Genomic DNA, 17,180 nt, shown 5'->3' with positions numbered 1-17,180 from the left:
CTCTCACCACGATGCCTTCTGTGCCACAACAGACTTTACTCCCTGGTCCATGAGCCCAAATAAACCCTTCCTCCCTTTAATTCTTCCTATCAGGTATTTTGCCACAGCCCCAAGAAAAGTAACCCTGTCTTTCCATAGTGGCTTACTGCTTCAAACGGCAGCATCTCTCGCTGTCTCTTAAGACAGTTAAATAACCATGTCACAGTTCCTTGACTTTGAGTTCCTGATTATTTCATCAAAAATTCAAAGTGGGGTTGCAGATTACTCAGTGGTTAAGGGCAGAGTATTTTCCGATCCTTTGCTCTGAACATCCTCGTAGCCAAGGGCTGTAAGTCCTAGTTCCTTTGAAGAGAGCCTTCAGGGCAGATTTGTGGGCAAACCTCTACAGAGCAGTGCGGAGAAACTAGAGAACCCGGTTCAAGACCAAGGGCCACTGGGTGGACTAGGTTAGGGGGCAGAGCCTTGGTTGTTTCAAGGAAGCAGTGTGAATGTGTGGGTGGGGGAGGAGTGGATGCCAAGGAGTTGCTGTGGCAGTGTGCGGGCGCTGCCCTGGGAGCAGAGCTTTCTAGTTCTCCTTGTCTCCGCTGAGGGCTCCTGGAACAGCGTTGGGGGCAGTACATGGTGAGTCGCTGAGCCCACACAGTACAGATTCGTGGAGCAAACATGTCTCCACCAGCAGGGAGTTCCCACGTGTGAGGAACGCAGCCTTCGGGCCCCTCGCAGGGCTTCTTGAAGACTGGGATGAGGAAGGAGCTTGGGGCGGGTGTGGCAATTGTGCACTTTCCCAGGGAGGAGGAACCTGGGAGTCTTCACAGGGTGGTTTCACCTGAGGTGCTCCTGAGGCTGTGGAAGGGGCTGGCTCCGAGCCTCAGACCTCTGTTCTCCGTCATTGGGTCATCAGTTGGGGATCTCACTGGATGTTGTCTTCTCTTTCTCTCTCTCCCTCTCTCTTGGAAGCTCTATCCTGAGTGCCCCACTCCCAGGGAGGAGGGAGTGCCCTCTAGAACCAAGAGAACCAAGAAAGGAGGAGACCCTGGCAGGAGGCAGGGCGGGGCCTGCATGCCAACACTGCAACAGGGAGCTGCCAGTCAATGAGGGGTGAGCAGCCTGCACCCTAACCTGCTGGGACAGCACAGGTCCTCAGGTATTTCTGAGCCCCATTGTGGGGTTAGACTCCATCAGGTTAAAATGTGACATGATTCTTCTAAGAAGAGTTTTCTCTCTCTCTCTCTCTTTTGGTTCTTTTAATAGTACTAGCATTCCTTTTTCTTTCAAAACCGCAGGCTGTGGGTTTGGGGGCTGACCTCTATTCAATTCTTTGTTGTTCTCTCGAGCCCTGACACTGGTCCATCTCCCTCGTCCCCTGAGGAGATGTTCTTTTACCTTATAGGAAGTGTACACTCAGCCGTGGGAGCCAGGGCTCCAGCCTGTCCTGCAAGCTGTGTGTGCTCTTGGGATATAGGTGGGAGACACCTTCAGTGACTCAACTGGCAAGATCGGGGCTCGATTCAGCCTTCAGACTGCCAGTGTGTGATGTGCCAAGCTTGGGACAGAGCCTGTGACATTCACAGTCATGGTTAGGGTAGCAGCAGGTTTCAGGGATCAGTGGCCAAACCTCACGTTATCCAGGACTGGAAGCGGTTTCCAGCAGTTGCTCGGGGTAAATTGTTTGTCTCTTGTTTGGCCAGCCTTGGGGCTGAACACTGCCTCAGTACTGCCAGGGCGCCTGTGTCGGTGCCATGGTCTCCTTTGGTCTATGGTACAGTTTTCTTGAGTGAACGGCATCTTGGTGCTACTTGTCCTGATGCAAGAAGTGTCCTTGTGCTGAGATCTTCAGCTGTGAGGCTAAACACTCCCATCTGGAGACGCTGATTGTTGTGTCCAAATAGGAGGGTAGTGTTGATCCCATCTATCTCAATTCTCCCTTCTGTAATTTCTGAGCTGGGGGAAAAGTGGATGATCTGGTTGTCAGCACGGGGTGCTGACATTTTACTGAGTATGAGTAAGGAGTTCATTTGTGGCTGAAAAGCCCAAGAGATTCCTGGGGCTGGGGAAGACAGACGTGATCCTGTATTTTATTCCCTGGGCCTGTGCTGAGAATGGACACCATAGAAACTTGGACAGAGTTTGAATTGCCTGGCAGAGGCCAGAGAGTCTGACAGGTCTGGGGAGTAGTGAGAGCTCCGGTCTACTGGTTGAAATGTACGCCGTGTCCTAAATCTTGGAAGAATGTACACTACAAGTCACTATGAGGCTTAATGAAATGTATGTATACTTAGTCAGGCGTGGTGGCCCACACCTTTAATCTCAGCACTCGGGAGGCAGAGGTAGGAGGATCGCCGTGAGTTCGAGGCCAGTCTGAGACTACATAGTGAATTCCAGGTCAGCCTGGGCTAGAGTGAGACCCTACCTTGAAAAACCAAGAAAAAAAAAAAAAAAGAAAAAAAGAAAAAATGTCCGTGGAGTCCTCAGATACCGCCCAGATCACAGAGTCTGGTCAGTAAGTGGCAACTGCACTGTATTTCCATGCTCAGTGGAGAAGAGATGAACACTTGCTCTTGTTGAGAGTGGGAAACTGAATTAGCTGACTTTATACACTTCTGAATGTCCCACAGCGCGAGGAATGAAGCTTTGCTTGTCATCCATTCCTTCTGAGCCTCAGTATTCTCATTTGTCAAAACCGGGCTCAGGATATTTACAAGGATTTTGTTAGTTAAATGCAAAGCTGTGGGAGTAGATACAAAAATACCTGTAGAAGGTTTACTTGTAATACTGAAGGACTCTGGTTACTGTTACCTGTGTCTGCCATAGAAGGCCCAAGAGCAGCCCAGGGCTCCTGCGAGAGACCAGGAGCTCTGTGGGGAGGTGGGGTGGGTGGGGAGCTACCTGACGAGACATCAAGCATCAGTGTTCTCACATTTGTGGGTCACCTGAGGTGTGCAGGAGACCCCAAGACTCCCGACTGAAGAGGGCCTTCCAGAGGCCCCATCACAGTAGGGAGGTAGACAGGGTACATGCAGTTTGGGGTGCTCCGTTTGCTCAGTGAGAGCAGTCATGTCAACTGTCACTGCCCCCCAGGACTGCTGATAACACTCTCCCTCCAGTGCCCCGAGACCGCGTGAGGATGTGGCCCTGGCTTTTTGTCTTCTCAGCTGTGAGTCTCCTTGCACGGGGTAAGTGTTCCTTCCTTGTACCAGAAGTGCTTTGGCTGAGCGACAAACAGCTGTCACTAGAAATAGCCTGAGCACTCTCCCTGTGCCTCTTAGAGCACTGGTTGGTGTTGAAAGGTTCACATCATGGGCATTTGCTGAGATCTCCAATACTTTGTCTCTTTGAATTATATTTCTTCAACAGCTTTTTTTAAAAAAAATTTTATTTATTCATTTGAGAGCGACAGACAGAGAGGAGGCAGAGAGAGAAAGAGAGAGAATGGGTGCGCCAGCGCCTCCAGCCACGGTAAATGAACTCCAGACGCATGTGCTCCCTTGTGCATCTGGCTAATGTGGGTCCTGGAGAGTCAAGCCTCAAACTGGGTCCTTAAGCTTGACTGCTAAGCCATCTCTCCAGCCCTTCAACAACTTTTTTGCTTTTTGTTTTTTCAAAACACTCTAGCCCAAGCTGACCTGGAATTCACTCTGTAGCCTCAAGGTGGCCTCAAATTCAACGGCCATCCTTCTACCTGTGCCTCTTGAGTGCTGGGATTAAAGACGTGTGCCATCATGCCCAGTTCTGAATCATATCTGATTCCATGATATAAGCATAATATCATTTATGTTTTTAGAATTCTGAGGATTATATTAATTATCAAGTGGAAGGCATTTATTTAGCACAGTGCCAGGTAATGTGTAGCTATGATTCAATTATCTCAACTTGTCACTATTATCATTGTGTCAATCATAGTCAAACCTAGCACAGAAATCACATTTACAAATAATGCCAATTTCTTGAGAACATCAAACCCTTTGCTACATTAGAATATGTTTTATAGTTTCATAATGTGATTAGACATATAGCTAATGCTCAATAAACAAATTCTATTTGTTTGAAATAGAGTTTGGTGGCTTTTAAACTATTGTTTTTTACTTTTATTTATTTATTAGAGAGAGAGAGAATGGACATGTCAGAGACTCCAGCTGCTGCAAACGAACTCCAGACACATGGGCCACCTTGTGCATCTGGCTTATGTGGGTCCTGGGGAATTGAACCTAGATCATTTGGCTTTGCGGGCAAACACCTTAACCGCTAAGCCATCCCTTCAGCCTGAGTGTGGTGATTCTTAACTATGGGGCATATTTCCATGTTGTCTGGCATCAACAGTCAGTCTGGAAACAACTGTCACCTGTTGGAAAGTGCTACGACCTAGCTATCCCTCACCATCTGCCATTTAAGCAGCTACGTTAATGGGATTGTTTGGAGTTAGTGTTGGAACAACTCACAGATAAGGAGACGCGTATTTTAGCCTTTCATTTTGTGAATGGGGAGGCTGTGGTCGGAAATTAACTTGCCCAAGTGATGCAGTGAGTTGGGATTAGCCTTCCCCATGAGCCAGTTTCCAGCCTGCACCCATCCTGCCCACTGGCTATTAGCTCCTGTCATCATGGCTGCTCTTTTTTTTTTTTTTTTTTTTTTTTCGAGGTAGGGTCTCGGTCTAGCTCAGGTTGACCTGGAATTCACTATGTAGTCTCAGGGTGGTCTGGAACTCACGTTGATCCTCCCACCTCTGCCACCTGAGCACTGGGATTAAAGGTGTGTGCGACCACGCCCGGTAATGGCTGCTGTTTGTTCTGAGGACCCCATGGGTTTCATTTGTACCTCGTATTTTCAGGCTCATCCCTGTCCTGTGTTGCCCATCTAGGAAGTACCACGTATTCTCTCTGATCCTCACTTCCCTCTGTATACAGGAAGTGTCCCTTACCCTCTGTGAGCCTCAGTTCTCTCTGTATACAGGAAGTGCCCCTTACCCTCTCTGAGCCTCAGTTCTCTCCGTATACAGAAAGTGTCCTTTGCCCTCTCTGATCCTTAGTTCTCTCTGTATACAGGAAGTGTCTCTTACCCTCTCTGAGCCTCAGTTCTCTCTATAGAGGAAGTGTCCCTTAACCTCTCTGAGCCTCAGTTCTTTCTGGATACAGAAAGTGTCCTTTGCCCTCTCTGATCAGTTCTCTCTGTGTACAGGAAGTGTCCCTTACCCTCTCTGAGCCTCAGTTCTCTCTGTATACAGGAAGTGTCCCCTACCCTCTCTGAGCCTCAGTTCTCTCTGTGTACAGGAAGTGTTCCCTCCCCTCTCTGAGCCTCAGTTCTCTCTGTGTACAGGAAGTGTCCCTTACCCTCTCTGAGTCCCAGTTCTCTCTGTATACAGGAAGTGCCCCTTACCCTCTCTGAGCCTCAGTTCTCTCTGTATACAGGAAGTGTCCCTTACCCTCTCTGAGTCCCAGTTCTCTCTGTATACAGGAAGTGTCCCCTACTCTCTCTGAGCCCCAGTTCTCTCTGTATACAGGAAGTGTCCCTTACCCTCTCTGATCCTCAGTTCTCTCTCTGAAAGAAGTAGTTAGTTTGCTTCGCGTATCTCAGGACATCAAAGTTCTGACTCTCACAACACCGGGTGGAGGCCTGTCAGCACTGAGTTGGCTGGTGGAGGTGCCGCTGTTGCTGCCGCTGCCTGTGGGCATTGCGTTCATGGCATTGATCAGAAGTGTTGAGGGATGAGGATGTGTTCGTTATGACTAATTCTTCAAAAATCCTGTCTGGACGAGCTATTTTCTGAGTATATTTACACTGATCTATGTATTTTTGTTTCAAGAGCTTTCTCTGGTACTAGTAGATGCTTACTACTTGAATTAACTGTCTACTCAAGGTAGTGACAACCCATTGGGCATGGTGGCCCATGCCTTTAATGCCAGCACTTGCACTTGGGAGGCTTAGCTAGAGGTTTTGCCATGAGTTAGAGGCCAGCTTGTGCTACAGAGCGAGTTCTAAGTAAACCTGGGCTAGAATGAGACCCTGCTTCAAAAAAATGCACAAAAAAGAAAGAAAGAAGGAAAGAGAGAAAGAAAAGATAACGACAGTAGTCTTGGTACGGGGCACTGCAAGGTGTACCTGTCGGTCTATTGGAATATATGCAGGTGAAACGGAAAAGTTCCAGTTGCTCAGCTCAGGCGGGGGTCGGAGGCAGTGACCGAGGGGTGGAGGGTGTCTGAGGAAGGGCAGGGGGGGTTAAGGCCTCACTGGGGCAGACGTGAGAGGCAGGGGGCGAGCTGAAACCGGAGCTATCTGTGATTCTCCCGTGTTGCTTCCTAGAGAATGTGTGGGACTTGGGAGGCCAAGAGGCTCTGGGCGAAGCGATGGGCTGTCTCTCTCGTACCTGTGATCCCCGCGTGCTCTCAGCCTCAGTACCAATGGCTCTTTGCAGGCCACATTCCACCGCTGTCTTTGAAGGAGACAGAAGCCAGAGGCATCTCAGAGAAGCATAGGAACCTGTTTGCAAGCACCTCACAGATCATTCCCAAGAGTCTCCGTGGTGAGGCATTTTCAGGATGGGCTGGGTTTCCTGAGGACTTGAGTGTGTCTGGGCGAGGAGTGGGAGAGTGGGGCAGAATCTAGAAGGGTCATCTAGAATCTAGAAGGGTCATCTGCAGCTAACTCCCATGGGCAGTTCTGGATTCTAAGGCAGAGGTGAGTTCCTTCGCCCCAGAAGAGCAAAGGAAGAACTGAACAGTCCAGAAGAAGGAGAAAACCCAGGAAGAATAGACATGTGCCCTATATTCCTCTCCTCAGAGGGCTCCCAAGAGAAGGGGACCCTTTAGGTACCTGTAGCCTGTGGGGGACTGTCACAGCTCTAGCCCTGGAGGGCTTCCACCTTGGAAGTGGGGGAGGTTCCTACAGAGGACCACCGTTCCAAGTTCAGGGCGAGAAGAAGGCAAGGCCAGTGAGGAGAATGCCGCCCAAGGCGTCCTTGCTGAGGTGCTTTGAGGGAAGTCAGCGCGGAATCTGGGGGCTAGGTGTGGGGTGACGGCTGGGCACGCTTTCCCATCCCAGAGATCCTGCAGGCCCAAGAAGTGGGAATGGGGCTTCATCTCCGGTGAAAGGCGAGGAGAGCGCGGTGCTTGAGACGCTGGGTGGCAGGCAGCTGGGGCCCTGGGTCGAGCCGGTCACACCGGCGCTCTGTGGTCTGTCTTGCAGGCACTCCCGCCGTCGTTTCCCGCAAGGAGTGGGGGGCGAGCCCACTTACCTGCAGAGCCCCGCTGAGCACCCCTGTGGCCTACCTCATCACCGAGCAGCTGGCCAGGATGGAGTGCCCGGCACAAGTCACCTGCCCTCAGGTGCTGCGTGCTCTGCAGTCCCATTCTGTCCACAGCAATGGCTGGTGCAATGTGGCCTTCAAGTAAGAGGCTCACTGGGTCCCTGAAGCCCTTTCTCAAAACCACTCCTTCCATGGTGATTCTTGCTCCCTTCCCTCTACTTTTTGCCTTAAAAAAAATTTGTTTTTTTGGAGGCAAGCCTAACAGACTAGCTTTTTCTTTCTTTTTCTTTTTTTTTTTTCAAGGTAGGGTCTCACTCTAGCTCAGGCTCACCTGGAATTCACCATGTAGTTTCAAGGTGGCCTCAAACTCAACAGTGATCCTCCTACCACTGCCTCCTGAGTGCTAGGAACTGTTCACATTGGACTAAGCAAAGGCTGCCGCACAAGGGAAAGGGGAATCTACTGGAAAAATACCGACATCATAGGCGGGGCCATGATGGGTGTGCTTGGGGTCCCATTCCCGGTCCTCACTTAGTGCAGGCTGTTTACCAGACCTCTGGAAAGTCTTTCTGTCTTCAGTTTGCTGTGGAAATTCGTGGTCTAATTAAAAGCTGAATATGGCAGCCGTTACAAACACATCTGTTCTCAAGACTGATTGGAAAGTGGAGGAAAAGAAGATGTAAAGAGGCAGAGATAAGGGGAGGGTAGAATAGAAGAATATGTACCTTGGGGTTTAAAAAAATATTTTATTTTTATTTATTTATTTGACAGAGGAAGAGAGAGAGAGTGAGAGAATGGATGCACCAAGCCTCCAGCCATTGCAGACGAACTCCAGATGCGTGCACCCCCTTGTGCATCTGGCTAACGTGGGTCCTGGGGAATCGAACCTGGGTCCTTTGGCTTTGCAGGGAAATGCCTTAACCACTAAGCAATCCCTCCAGCCCTACCTTGGGTTTTAAAACACACTGAGTAAAATTAAAATTGTCTATCAATGTCTGTGATAAGGAAGAGCTTACAGGAACTCCTGAGGTTACAGGAACTCCCAATCTCAGGTAGCTATTTGAAAGAATGTTCAAGTTCTTGGTTCTGTAATTTAGAAACACGATTAATTAAGCCAGGTGTGGTGCTTTACACCTCTAATCTCAGCACTTGGGATGCTGAGACAGGAAGATTTCTGTGAATTCAGGGAAGCCTGGGCTACTCAATAAGGTCTAGGCCAGGCTGAGTGACAGAGTAAGACCTGTTTCAACCCTTGACCTCCTCAAAATAACAATAACCCAAGAACCCCAAAAGTTAATGCATGATGCATTAACAATCCAGTCATGAAAAAGTTGAGTGAAGGCTGGAGAGATGACTTAGCTGTTAAGGTACTTGCCTGTAAAGTCTAAGGACCCAGGTTCAGTTCCCTAGTACTCATGTAGGTCAGATGCACAAAGTGGCTCATGTGTCTGGAGTTCGTTTGCAGTGGATAGCAGTGACTGGAGCTCTCATTCTCCCTCTCAAATAAATAAAAAAGAAGTTGAATGAATATCCTCAGGTCTGTAAGTTACTCTTTCAAATTCCACTTTGAACCAAATGAGTATTATTTTAGGTGAGAGTCTGGAAAACACTTGTAAAGTAAGTCACAACCCAAACTGAAGTACATTCCCAAGTCTCTTGGAAGTCTAAAATTGGTCATTTTCCTTCATAGTAAGCTACTGTAGCATGTTACTTATGTATGAGTTTCTAGAACCCTGTTGATCTTTTGAGAACTGGTGAGAAGTGGTTTTGTTGCAAATATTTACTGTAAAAACAATACACTTTTTGCTTGGCAGCTTCCTGATTGGGGATGATGGCAGGGTGTATGAAGGTGTCGGTTGGCAAGTCCAAGGCTTGCACACGCAAGGTTACAACAATGTTTCCCTGGGCATTGCCTTCTTCGGCAGTACGAGAGGTAATGGCTGTTTCTGGTCTGCACTCTCCTGCTACCCCCTGGTCTTAATGCTCTTATCTGTCCAGCCTACTTCTTACTTGTTTTCTCTGGTAATCACCTTCTTTTGAAATGCTTCAGTCTGTTATATTCTGTGACAAACATTTGGTCCCCTTTCCTGATCTTTCCCTCTGTGATGCTGCCACAGCCACCATGGACATTGCTTAGAGTTTACTGTTAATGGCCATCACTTTTGGAATCTGAAGTTGCCTGACCGTGATATGATGCTGTGACTTCCAGGGGCAGGAAAGCATGAGTTATGTCTTTTTCCAGTGTCTCCTGTTGGTAGAAACTAACGAGAAGCCATCAGACCAAGGCAAAGAAGTGGCAAATGTAGTCTCTCTCCACCAAAGCAAGGCCAGGCCAGAGAGCAGGGATGGGATTAAGACTTAGTAGGTGCATAGCTGGTATCTGCTAAAACACACTGTTCATGATTGGGGCTGGTGATAGTGTTGATCACTGAGAGAATCTCTGAGAATCATATGGGCTCATGCAGATGAAGACTTTACAACATGTGGGCTGGAGAGATGGCTCAGTGGCTAAGGTGCTTGCCTGAGAAGCCTAAGGACCCATGTTCGATTCTCCAGATCCCACGTAAGCCAGATGCACAAAGGCGAGGCAAGCACAAGGTTGCCCATGCCCACTAGGTGGCGCAAGCGCCTGGAATTTGATTTTAGTGGCTGAGGCCCTGGTGTGCCAATTCTCTTTCTCTGTTTCTCTCTAAACTTAAAAATCAAGTGACTTTACAGCATGCCTGATCCTGGCAGCTACTCAATAAATACTGTCACACACAGCCTCTCTGGGCTAGGGCACATCTGACTTGGTTAGGTGGGTTTCTCTTTCCATGTTTTTTTTTTGTTTTAAAACATTATTTATTTATTTATTTGAGAGCGACAGAAACAGAGAGAAAGACAGATAGAGGGAGAGAGAGAGAAGGGGCGCGCCAGGGCTTCCAGCCTCTGCAAACGAACTCCAGACGCATGCACCCCCTTGTGCATCTGGCTAACGTGGGACCTGGGGAACTGAGCCTCGAACCGGGGTCCTTAGGCTTCACAGGCAAGTGCTTAACCACTAAGCCATCTCTCCAGCCCTCTTTCCATGTTTTTTGTCCCCCCTCATGGCCTTCCATCTAGAGATGGAGTAGATATAGTCTTCGTGTGGCACCTGGAAGAGGTCACCCACTGCTGCTGCTCATAGCTGTGACCAAAAGTAGTTCATGTCTCTTAGGCTGTCCCTCTGGGCTGTTGGATCTGTGTCCACTCTTCACATTCCCCAGCTGCTCAGGTCGGGTGGTGGTATTCTTTTTCCTTTTTTAAAAATTGTTTATTTTTATTTATTTATTTGAGAGCAACAGACAAAGAGAAAGGCAGATACTCAGGAGAGAGAGAGAGAGAGAATGAGAATGAGAATGGGCGTGCCAGGGCCTCCAGCCACTGCAAACAAACTCCAGATGAGTGCGCCCCTTGTGCATCTGGCTAACTAAGGTGGGTCCTAGGGACTCGAGCCTCGAACCGGGGTCCTTAGGCTTCACAGGCAAGCGCTTAACTGCTAGGCCATCTCTCCAGCCCGGGTGGTGGTGTTCTTGTCTTCCTTCCTGCAGTGTATCCAGGCCTAGAGTTCCCTACTGATGACTCTTAACCCATGCTGTTCTCTTCAAGGCAGCAATCCCAGCCCCGCTGCCCTGTCAGCCGCTGAGAGCCTGATCGTGTATGCCATCCAGAAGGGCTACCTGTCACCTAGGTACATTCAGCCACTTCTCTTGAAAGAAGAGACCTGCTTGGTGTCTTCAGATTCACAGATGCCCAGGAAAGGTAAGACCCTCAACCCCAGGCTGGGGAGACGGCTTAGCGGTTAAGCATTTGCCTGTGAAACCTAAGGACCCTGGTTCAAGATTTGCTTCCCCAGGACCCAAGTAAGCCAGATGCTCAAAGGAGCACACATGTCTGGAGTTTGTTTGCAGTGGCTAGAGGCCCTGGCGCATCCATTCTCTCTCTCTCTCTTTATCTATCTATCTGTCTGTCTGTCTGTCTGTCTCTTTCTCTCCCTGTCCGTCTGTTGCTCTCAAATAAATAAATAAATAAATAAATAAAAACAAACAACAACAACAACAAAAGACCCTCAACCCCATCTCACCCTCTTGTCCATGACTGACCAACGACATTTGGGAGTGCGCTTTCCTGGCGGGCTCTCAAGGGCTTCTTTGGACCAAGAGCATTTCAGTTTTGTAATGACTGAGATATGAAAACAAAGTGTTCCTCCTCCTCTTCCTCTTCTGCTGGGCAGGGGACCAAATCAAGGCCTCGATGGACATGCGTGAAGGATGTGCTAGGCAAGCGCTCTACCACCTGCTACTTCCTTGGCCCCTGAGAGCTGGAGAGTCTCGTCTCCCGGTCTCTCCACTAGAACAGTGTTGCAGACACGAATATACACATATGCAGAGTTTTGCTCACCATACACGCATTGACTGACGAGCACAACATTTTCTAGGTGCTTAACATGCAGCTAAGGACAAAGTGGCGGAACTTCTCACCTTCTGGGAGCCAGTGTTTCAGTGAGGCCAGGGAGAAAGCGAGCAAATGACCACTGCAATCTATCCTGGGTGGCATGGAGGGGATGGAAAAAAAATGAAGCATGGGAACGGAGTAAACATATTTGCATAGTTGCATGCACTGTGTGGGCACGCACGTGTACACGCACGCGCGTGCGCGCGTGCACACACACACACACACACACACACACACCTATATGCAAAAAACAGCCAGCCTGCCACATGGTCACAGTGCTTATATCAGAATGATTATTCCAAGAAACAGTAATGAAAATGATACACTAATTTGGAAAAAAAAAAACCCTAGTAGCGAGTTAAAACCAGTAAAATTAGTAAATACTTTTGGTAGTTTAGCTCTCTCTGCTAATGCAAACACTTTTCGTTCAATGACGTTTTTAACAACAATTTATTTTATCTTATTTATTTATTTGAGGAGATAAAGAAGCACATCAAACGAGACAGAATGGGTACACCAGGTCCTCCAGCCACTGCAAACGAACTCCAGACACATGCACCACCTTGTGCATCTGGCTTATGTGGGTTCTGGGGAATTGAACCTGGGTCCTGAGGCTTTGCAGGCAAGTGCCTTAACTGCCAAGCTGTCTCTCCAGCCCTTGTTCAGTGATATTTTTAAAATTTGTGCTTTTTGAAGTTACAAGTGTCTAAATACAGCTTTTCTTGCTTTTGGACTGGTCCTATCTTTAATAATGATAATTTTATAATATTGTGGAGTTGTTTATAGGTTTTAAAGTATTTCCATATACACTTGATTAGTTCAAACAGTGGTCTTATTTGTGCATATTAGTCCTGTAATAGAATGTACATATAATTATGTAGGTCTTCTGTATTTCTTGAAGAATGATGTCCTGCCTATGTCCGACCAATGGACGCCTCCTTTCTGCTTACACGCTGGCTCCCATGAATCCTGCCTTTGGTCTGCAGTGTCTTGGCACAGACAGTTTCACCTGGCCCTTCCCAGACTCCCACAACCTAGTTCACATGAGGCTGTGCCCATGATTGTGGGACACTGGGAAGAGACTGTGGTGTGAGCCAGCCTTTGGCTGTGGGGTGGCTCCCAAGGGGCCAAGGCAAATTCCTAGTTCCTGGTGTTTCCCCCCTTATCTCAGTGTGTCCCAGCATTGCCCCGCGGTCTGCATGGGAAGCTAGAGAGACACACTGTCCTCAAATGAACCTTCCAGCCAAATTTGTCATCATCATCCACACTGCTGGGACAAGCTGCAATGTGTCCGCGGACTGCCTGACTCGGGTCAGAGACACGCAGTCTTATCACATGGACAAGAAGGACTTTTGTGACATTGGATATCAGTAAGTGGAGACATGATCGCTTTCTTGTAGGTATCACACTTTATTCTGGGGAGAGCACAGCTGGATTACTTCTTCTTCTCCTCTTCCTCCTCCTCCTCTTTCCCCCTTCCTCCTCCTCCTCCTTCCTTCTCTTTCCCCCTTTCCTTCTCTTCCTCCTCCCCCTCCTTTGGTGGGAGCTCCATGGTGGTTGAGAAGATTCTGAATAGAAAGTGCAAGAAGCAGTCAGTCACAAAGAATGGATTGAAAGGAAACAAGACTCTGGTTGGGGTGCTGCTGGAGTAACCTGGCTACTTGAGGTAAGGTAGTGGGAGTTGGGAGGCAGGAGTGGTGGAATTTAAAAGCCATGTACAGGACAGAGTTGATGAGCCACGGTCAGTGGCTGGATGGAACTGGAAGAAGGAGGAGGATGGTGCACAGTTTTCTGGCTTCAGGAAAGGCACAAGATCATGGATTTGTTTGGAAACGCTGGCGGTCATAGGTAGTAATCAAAGCTAGGAGAGTGGGTGATTGTTCAATGAGGGTGAACATGTTGAGTGAGAGGGGAGAATGAGCTAGACAGGGAGGCAGCCAAGGGCTCTGGGAAACACAACAGTTGAGGCAAGGGAGGTAAGATGGCGGGGGTGGGGGTGGGGGAGAGAGAGAGAGAGAGGGAGGGAAAGGGAGAAAGAGAAGTGAGAATTGGAGGATATGTGCTTGTGGAAGCATAGAAGGCCAGGGAGGAGAAAGTTTCTGGAAGAGAACGGTGAGCAGGGTAAGTGTATTCTAGAAGCAAAGTAGCAGATTTCTGTACTTAGCATTAAGGCAGTCACTCATCACTTTGACTGAGGCAGAATCAGTAAAGTCCTGGGGACAACGGCACACCACGGTGGCCTTCGCTCCTGTTTTCAGTCCCTGGACACGCGGGCACACGAGAGACATCGAGTGGATGGATGGCAAACAGATGAGAGGAGGGATTCATAACTGAAGGGATTAATGACCGACTCAAATTCTGTTCCTCAGAGTAACTTCATTTTCCTTTGCTTGATCCTAGCTTCCTGGTGGGCCAGGATGGTGGAGTGTATGAAGGGGTTGGCTGGAATATCCAAGGCTCTCACACCTACGGATACAACGATATTGCCCTAGGAGTTGCCTTCATGGGCAACTTTGTAGGTAAGAGACAAGCCTGAGTAGAGAGTTCTGGAAGTCCCGGATGTTTGGGAGGCACGGAGCAAATGAAGACGGGATTGTGGTGCCTGGCAGTGCCGGAGGAATGTTCTAACTTCGGAGATTGCAGCGCAGGGTGAGGACCACCAGGGGTCCCCCCCAGATAGAATATTTGCCCCCATGACTTGCCCACTTCCACCCCCAGCTCCACTCATTTTGTGTCTATACCCGAGGAGAGCATGGGGCAAGAGAGAGAAGGAGTCTTGCAAACTTTGCTATCTTGATATCCCATTTAGCACATGTGTCCCCTTCCTTTGTACCCATGGCAACAATGTTGGGGACACATTACTGTCAGTGATGCCTTAGCAGAGTCTCCTGTGGCTGGATCTGCCCTGTACATGTGTTATGCTGGAGTTCTACTTCAGGGATGTTTTCAACTTTCTAGAAGAACCTTTCGCCAAAAGGAATCAGGAATCATATTAGTTGTGTGTGTGTGTGTGTGTGTGTGTGTGTTTGCTTGCCACAATTCATGTTTATTTGTTGGCTATAGTGATTATGGGACAGCATGGGACGGGTGAGAGGGGAGACTGGAACATAGGTGCTTGCCTCTCCTAAGCAAGCAACCTTGAGACCCTAATGAAGATGAGTAAATGTGTTTTACAGAGAAACCTCCGAGTGCAGCTTCGCTGGAGGCGGCCCAGGATCTGATCCAGTGTGCTGTGGCCAAGGGGTACCTGACCCCCAACTACCTGCTGATGGGCCACAGTGATGTGGCCAACACCCTGTCCCCTGGGCAGGCATTGTACAACATCATCAAGACGTGGCCTCACTTCAGGAGCTGAGGGAGTCCCCAGCTCCTTCTGAGCCCGGGCGCTTCCTCCTGCCGGCTCTCTGTCCTCACCTCCTGTCCTGACTCAGCGTCTCTCTTCTCACCCCTCCAGCATTGGGAAGATGTGTCCCCTCCTGCTGGCATCCTCCACTGTCCCCCAAGCGAGGCGCTCACAGCCTTCTGAGTGAGCAAAGCTTCCTCTCTCCTCACCTTCCTCTCTTTCTCTGGTCGCCCACCTGCTCAGCCAGGTGAGATAGCGGGTTGGTCCGTATCACTTCTCTTTCCCTTGGTATCTTCCCCCAGTCACCTTCACCTGGGCTCTGCCTGGAAGCCCCTAGCCCTTCCCTATGGCCCAGGCACGGTGCCACCCCTCCACCGCCCCCACATCCATGAACAGATCTGGACACCACCATTTTGGGGCTGCAGCCATTCATAGGCGTGTCTCATCTCTCTCCTGGGGTGTGCGTTTCTCCAGGGGAGCAGCTGAGCTTTCCTGTATCCAGTGTGTGCTCTCGAGCAGTTCTGAGATTCAGCAGGTGTTTGTTGCTGTAGGTAGAAATGGGTGAACAAACGAGAGAGGCTCCCAACCACAGCTCCCTGCCCACTTTGCTCACGACCCATCTCCGGGGGACCCTGTTAGACGGCGCCCCAACCTACCAGCATTCTTTCTCTGTTCTGTTTTCTCCCCGTTTGAAGCTCATGGCTGCCTATGGTGACTTGTCTGAAATGAAAGTACCCAAAGGGGCAGACCTGAGAAACCGTCTCATGCTAAAGCCATCTACTTGATTTCAATGTCATCTCCCGGAGTTCATGTTTTGGAAATTTAATCTCTAATAGCATCGAGAGATGGGAGCTTAAAAAAGCGATTAATGCATAACTATTATCATGAGAATAATTTTGTCATCAAAGTAAGCTTGCCTCCCTCCCTTCATGTTTCCCCTTTCTTTCTGCTGTGAGATCATGCAGAAAAGACTCCCCTATCGCCTGGCCCCTTGACCTTGGACTTCCGGCCTCCCAACTGCTCAAAATAAATATCTCTGTGGATTACGTACTCAGTCTCGGGTACTCTGCTGGAGAAGCACAGGACGGGTGAGCACGCCACCTTTGGCGTACTGGCTTTCCTTCCTACCCTCTGCGGCACCTGGCCCCTCCCCTTGGATTCAGACCCCACCTCACACACAGGGCCCCAGGGACTTACTGGCCTGTGCTCACCTAAGCTCACCTGCCGCGACCGGACGGGCATGGCTTTGACCTGTTGGAGCGACTTGAGGATCACAGGGAAAGACAGACAGACACAAGTAACAGAGTAAAAGTTGGGGGTCGGGTGGTCTGCCGGCTCTGATGGGGACACTGCAGCATCATCTAGCCAGCGTTGGTTTATTTTATACACAAGCAAAAAAAGCTTTGAGAACTGCTCTCCTCACAAGTATCGGAAAAGCGCAGGGGCGCGGGACAACGCCAGACGATGAGGGCACGAGGCAGCTGTAGACTGCTTCTCTGCGTGCGGTCAGGCTCAGTGTACACAGTCCAGGAACGCAGGAGGGGCTGGCCCTGCTCCAGGTTCAGCTGGTGGCTCTGCTGACTTCAGCTGAGGACAGACATGGCTGTGGCTGTGTCAGAAGCTCTTCCTGACCGTGGCCCTGCCCAGCGCTGAGACCTCTTCCACAAGCGCTGAACAGTGCCATGCTACGGCTTTTCACACGCGGCTCTCTACACACTCCACCTTGGGCCGGCTTGGAGGGAACTGTCAGCTCCGCCACACCCACCAGCACTCACAGAGACCTCCCCAAATCCAGAGTTGGGGGCTGGAGAGATGGCTTCGTGGTTAAGGCGCTTGCCTGCAAAGCCTAAGGACCCATGTTCGACTTTCCAGATCCCATGTAAGCCAGATGCATAAAGGTCAGGCAAGCACAAGGTCACACATGTCCACTAGGTGGCGCAAGTGTCTGGCGTTCAATTGCAGGGGCTGAGGCCCTGGCCCACCCATTCTCTCTCTTTCTCTCTCAAAAAGCAAAGCAAAACAAAATAAAAACAGAGTTGAAATGGTATAGATTATTGTTTTCTCTAAACTGCCTTATCTGATCTTACATATACACTCCAAGTAAAACCAGCACACTCAGCTAGCATC

At 49.4% G+C, this 17,180-nt stretch overlaps 1 protein-coding gene across 1 annotated transcript; it reads left to right on the top strand.

Moving 5' to 3' along the window:
• Positions 1-967: 967 nt before the first annotated feature.
• Pglyrp3 (peptidoglycan recognition protein 3) lies at positions 968-15,162 on the top strand. Its single transcript, XM_045138345.1, has 9 exons — positions 968-1,098; positions 3,079-3,173; positions 6,407-6,514; positions 7,177-7,378; positions 9,052-9,170; positions 10,865-11,017; positions 12,882-13,080; positions 14,111-14,229; positions 14,887-15,162. The coding sequence occupies exons 2-9, from the start codon at positions 3,125-3,127 to the stop codon at positions 15,063-15,065; spliced, it is 1,128 nt and encodes a 375-aa protein (XP_044994280.1). The 5' UTR covers positions 968-1,098; positions 3,079-3,124; the 3' UTR covers positions 15,066-15,162.
• Positions 15,163-17,180: the final 2,018 nt, after the last annotated feature.

Source organism: Jaculus jaculus, chromosome 19 (genome assembly GCF_020740685.1).
Source record: "Jaculus jaculus isolate mJacJac1 chromosome 19, mJacJac1.mat.Y.cur, whole genome shotgun sequence".
NCBI lineage: Eukaryota > Metazoa > Chordata > Mammalia > Rodentia > Dipodidae > Jaculus > Jaculus jaculus.
This window is presented reverse-complemented; position numbering and strand designations above follow the sequence as displayed.

Excerpts from the sequence above, each read along its gene's own strand:
- Pglyrp3 (XM_045138345.1), top strand. The coding sequence starts at position 3,125 with ATGTGGCCCTGGCTTTTTGTCTTCTCAGCTGTGAGTCTCCTTGCACGG. Across the intron at positions 13,081-14,110 it reads TTTTGTGACATTGGATATCA|CTTCCTGGTGGGCCAGGATG; the intron begins GTAAGTGGAGAC and ends GCTTGATCCTAG. Across the intron at positions 14,230-14,886 it reads CTTCATGGGCAACTTTGTAG|AGAAACCTCCGAGTGCAGCT; the intron begins GTAAGAGACAAG and ends TGTGTTTTACAG.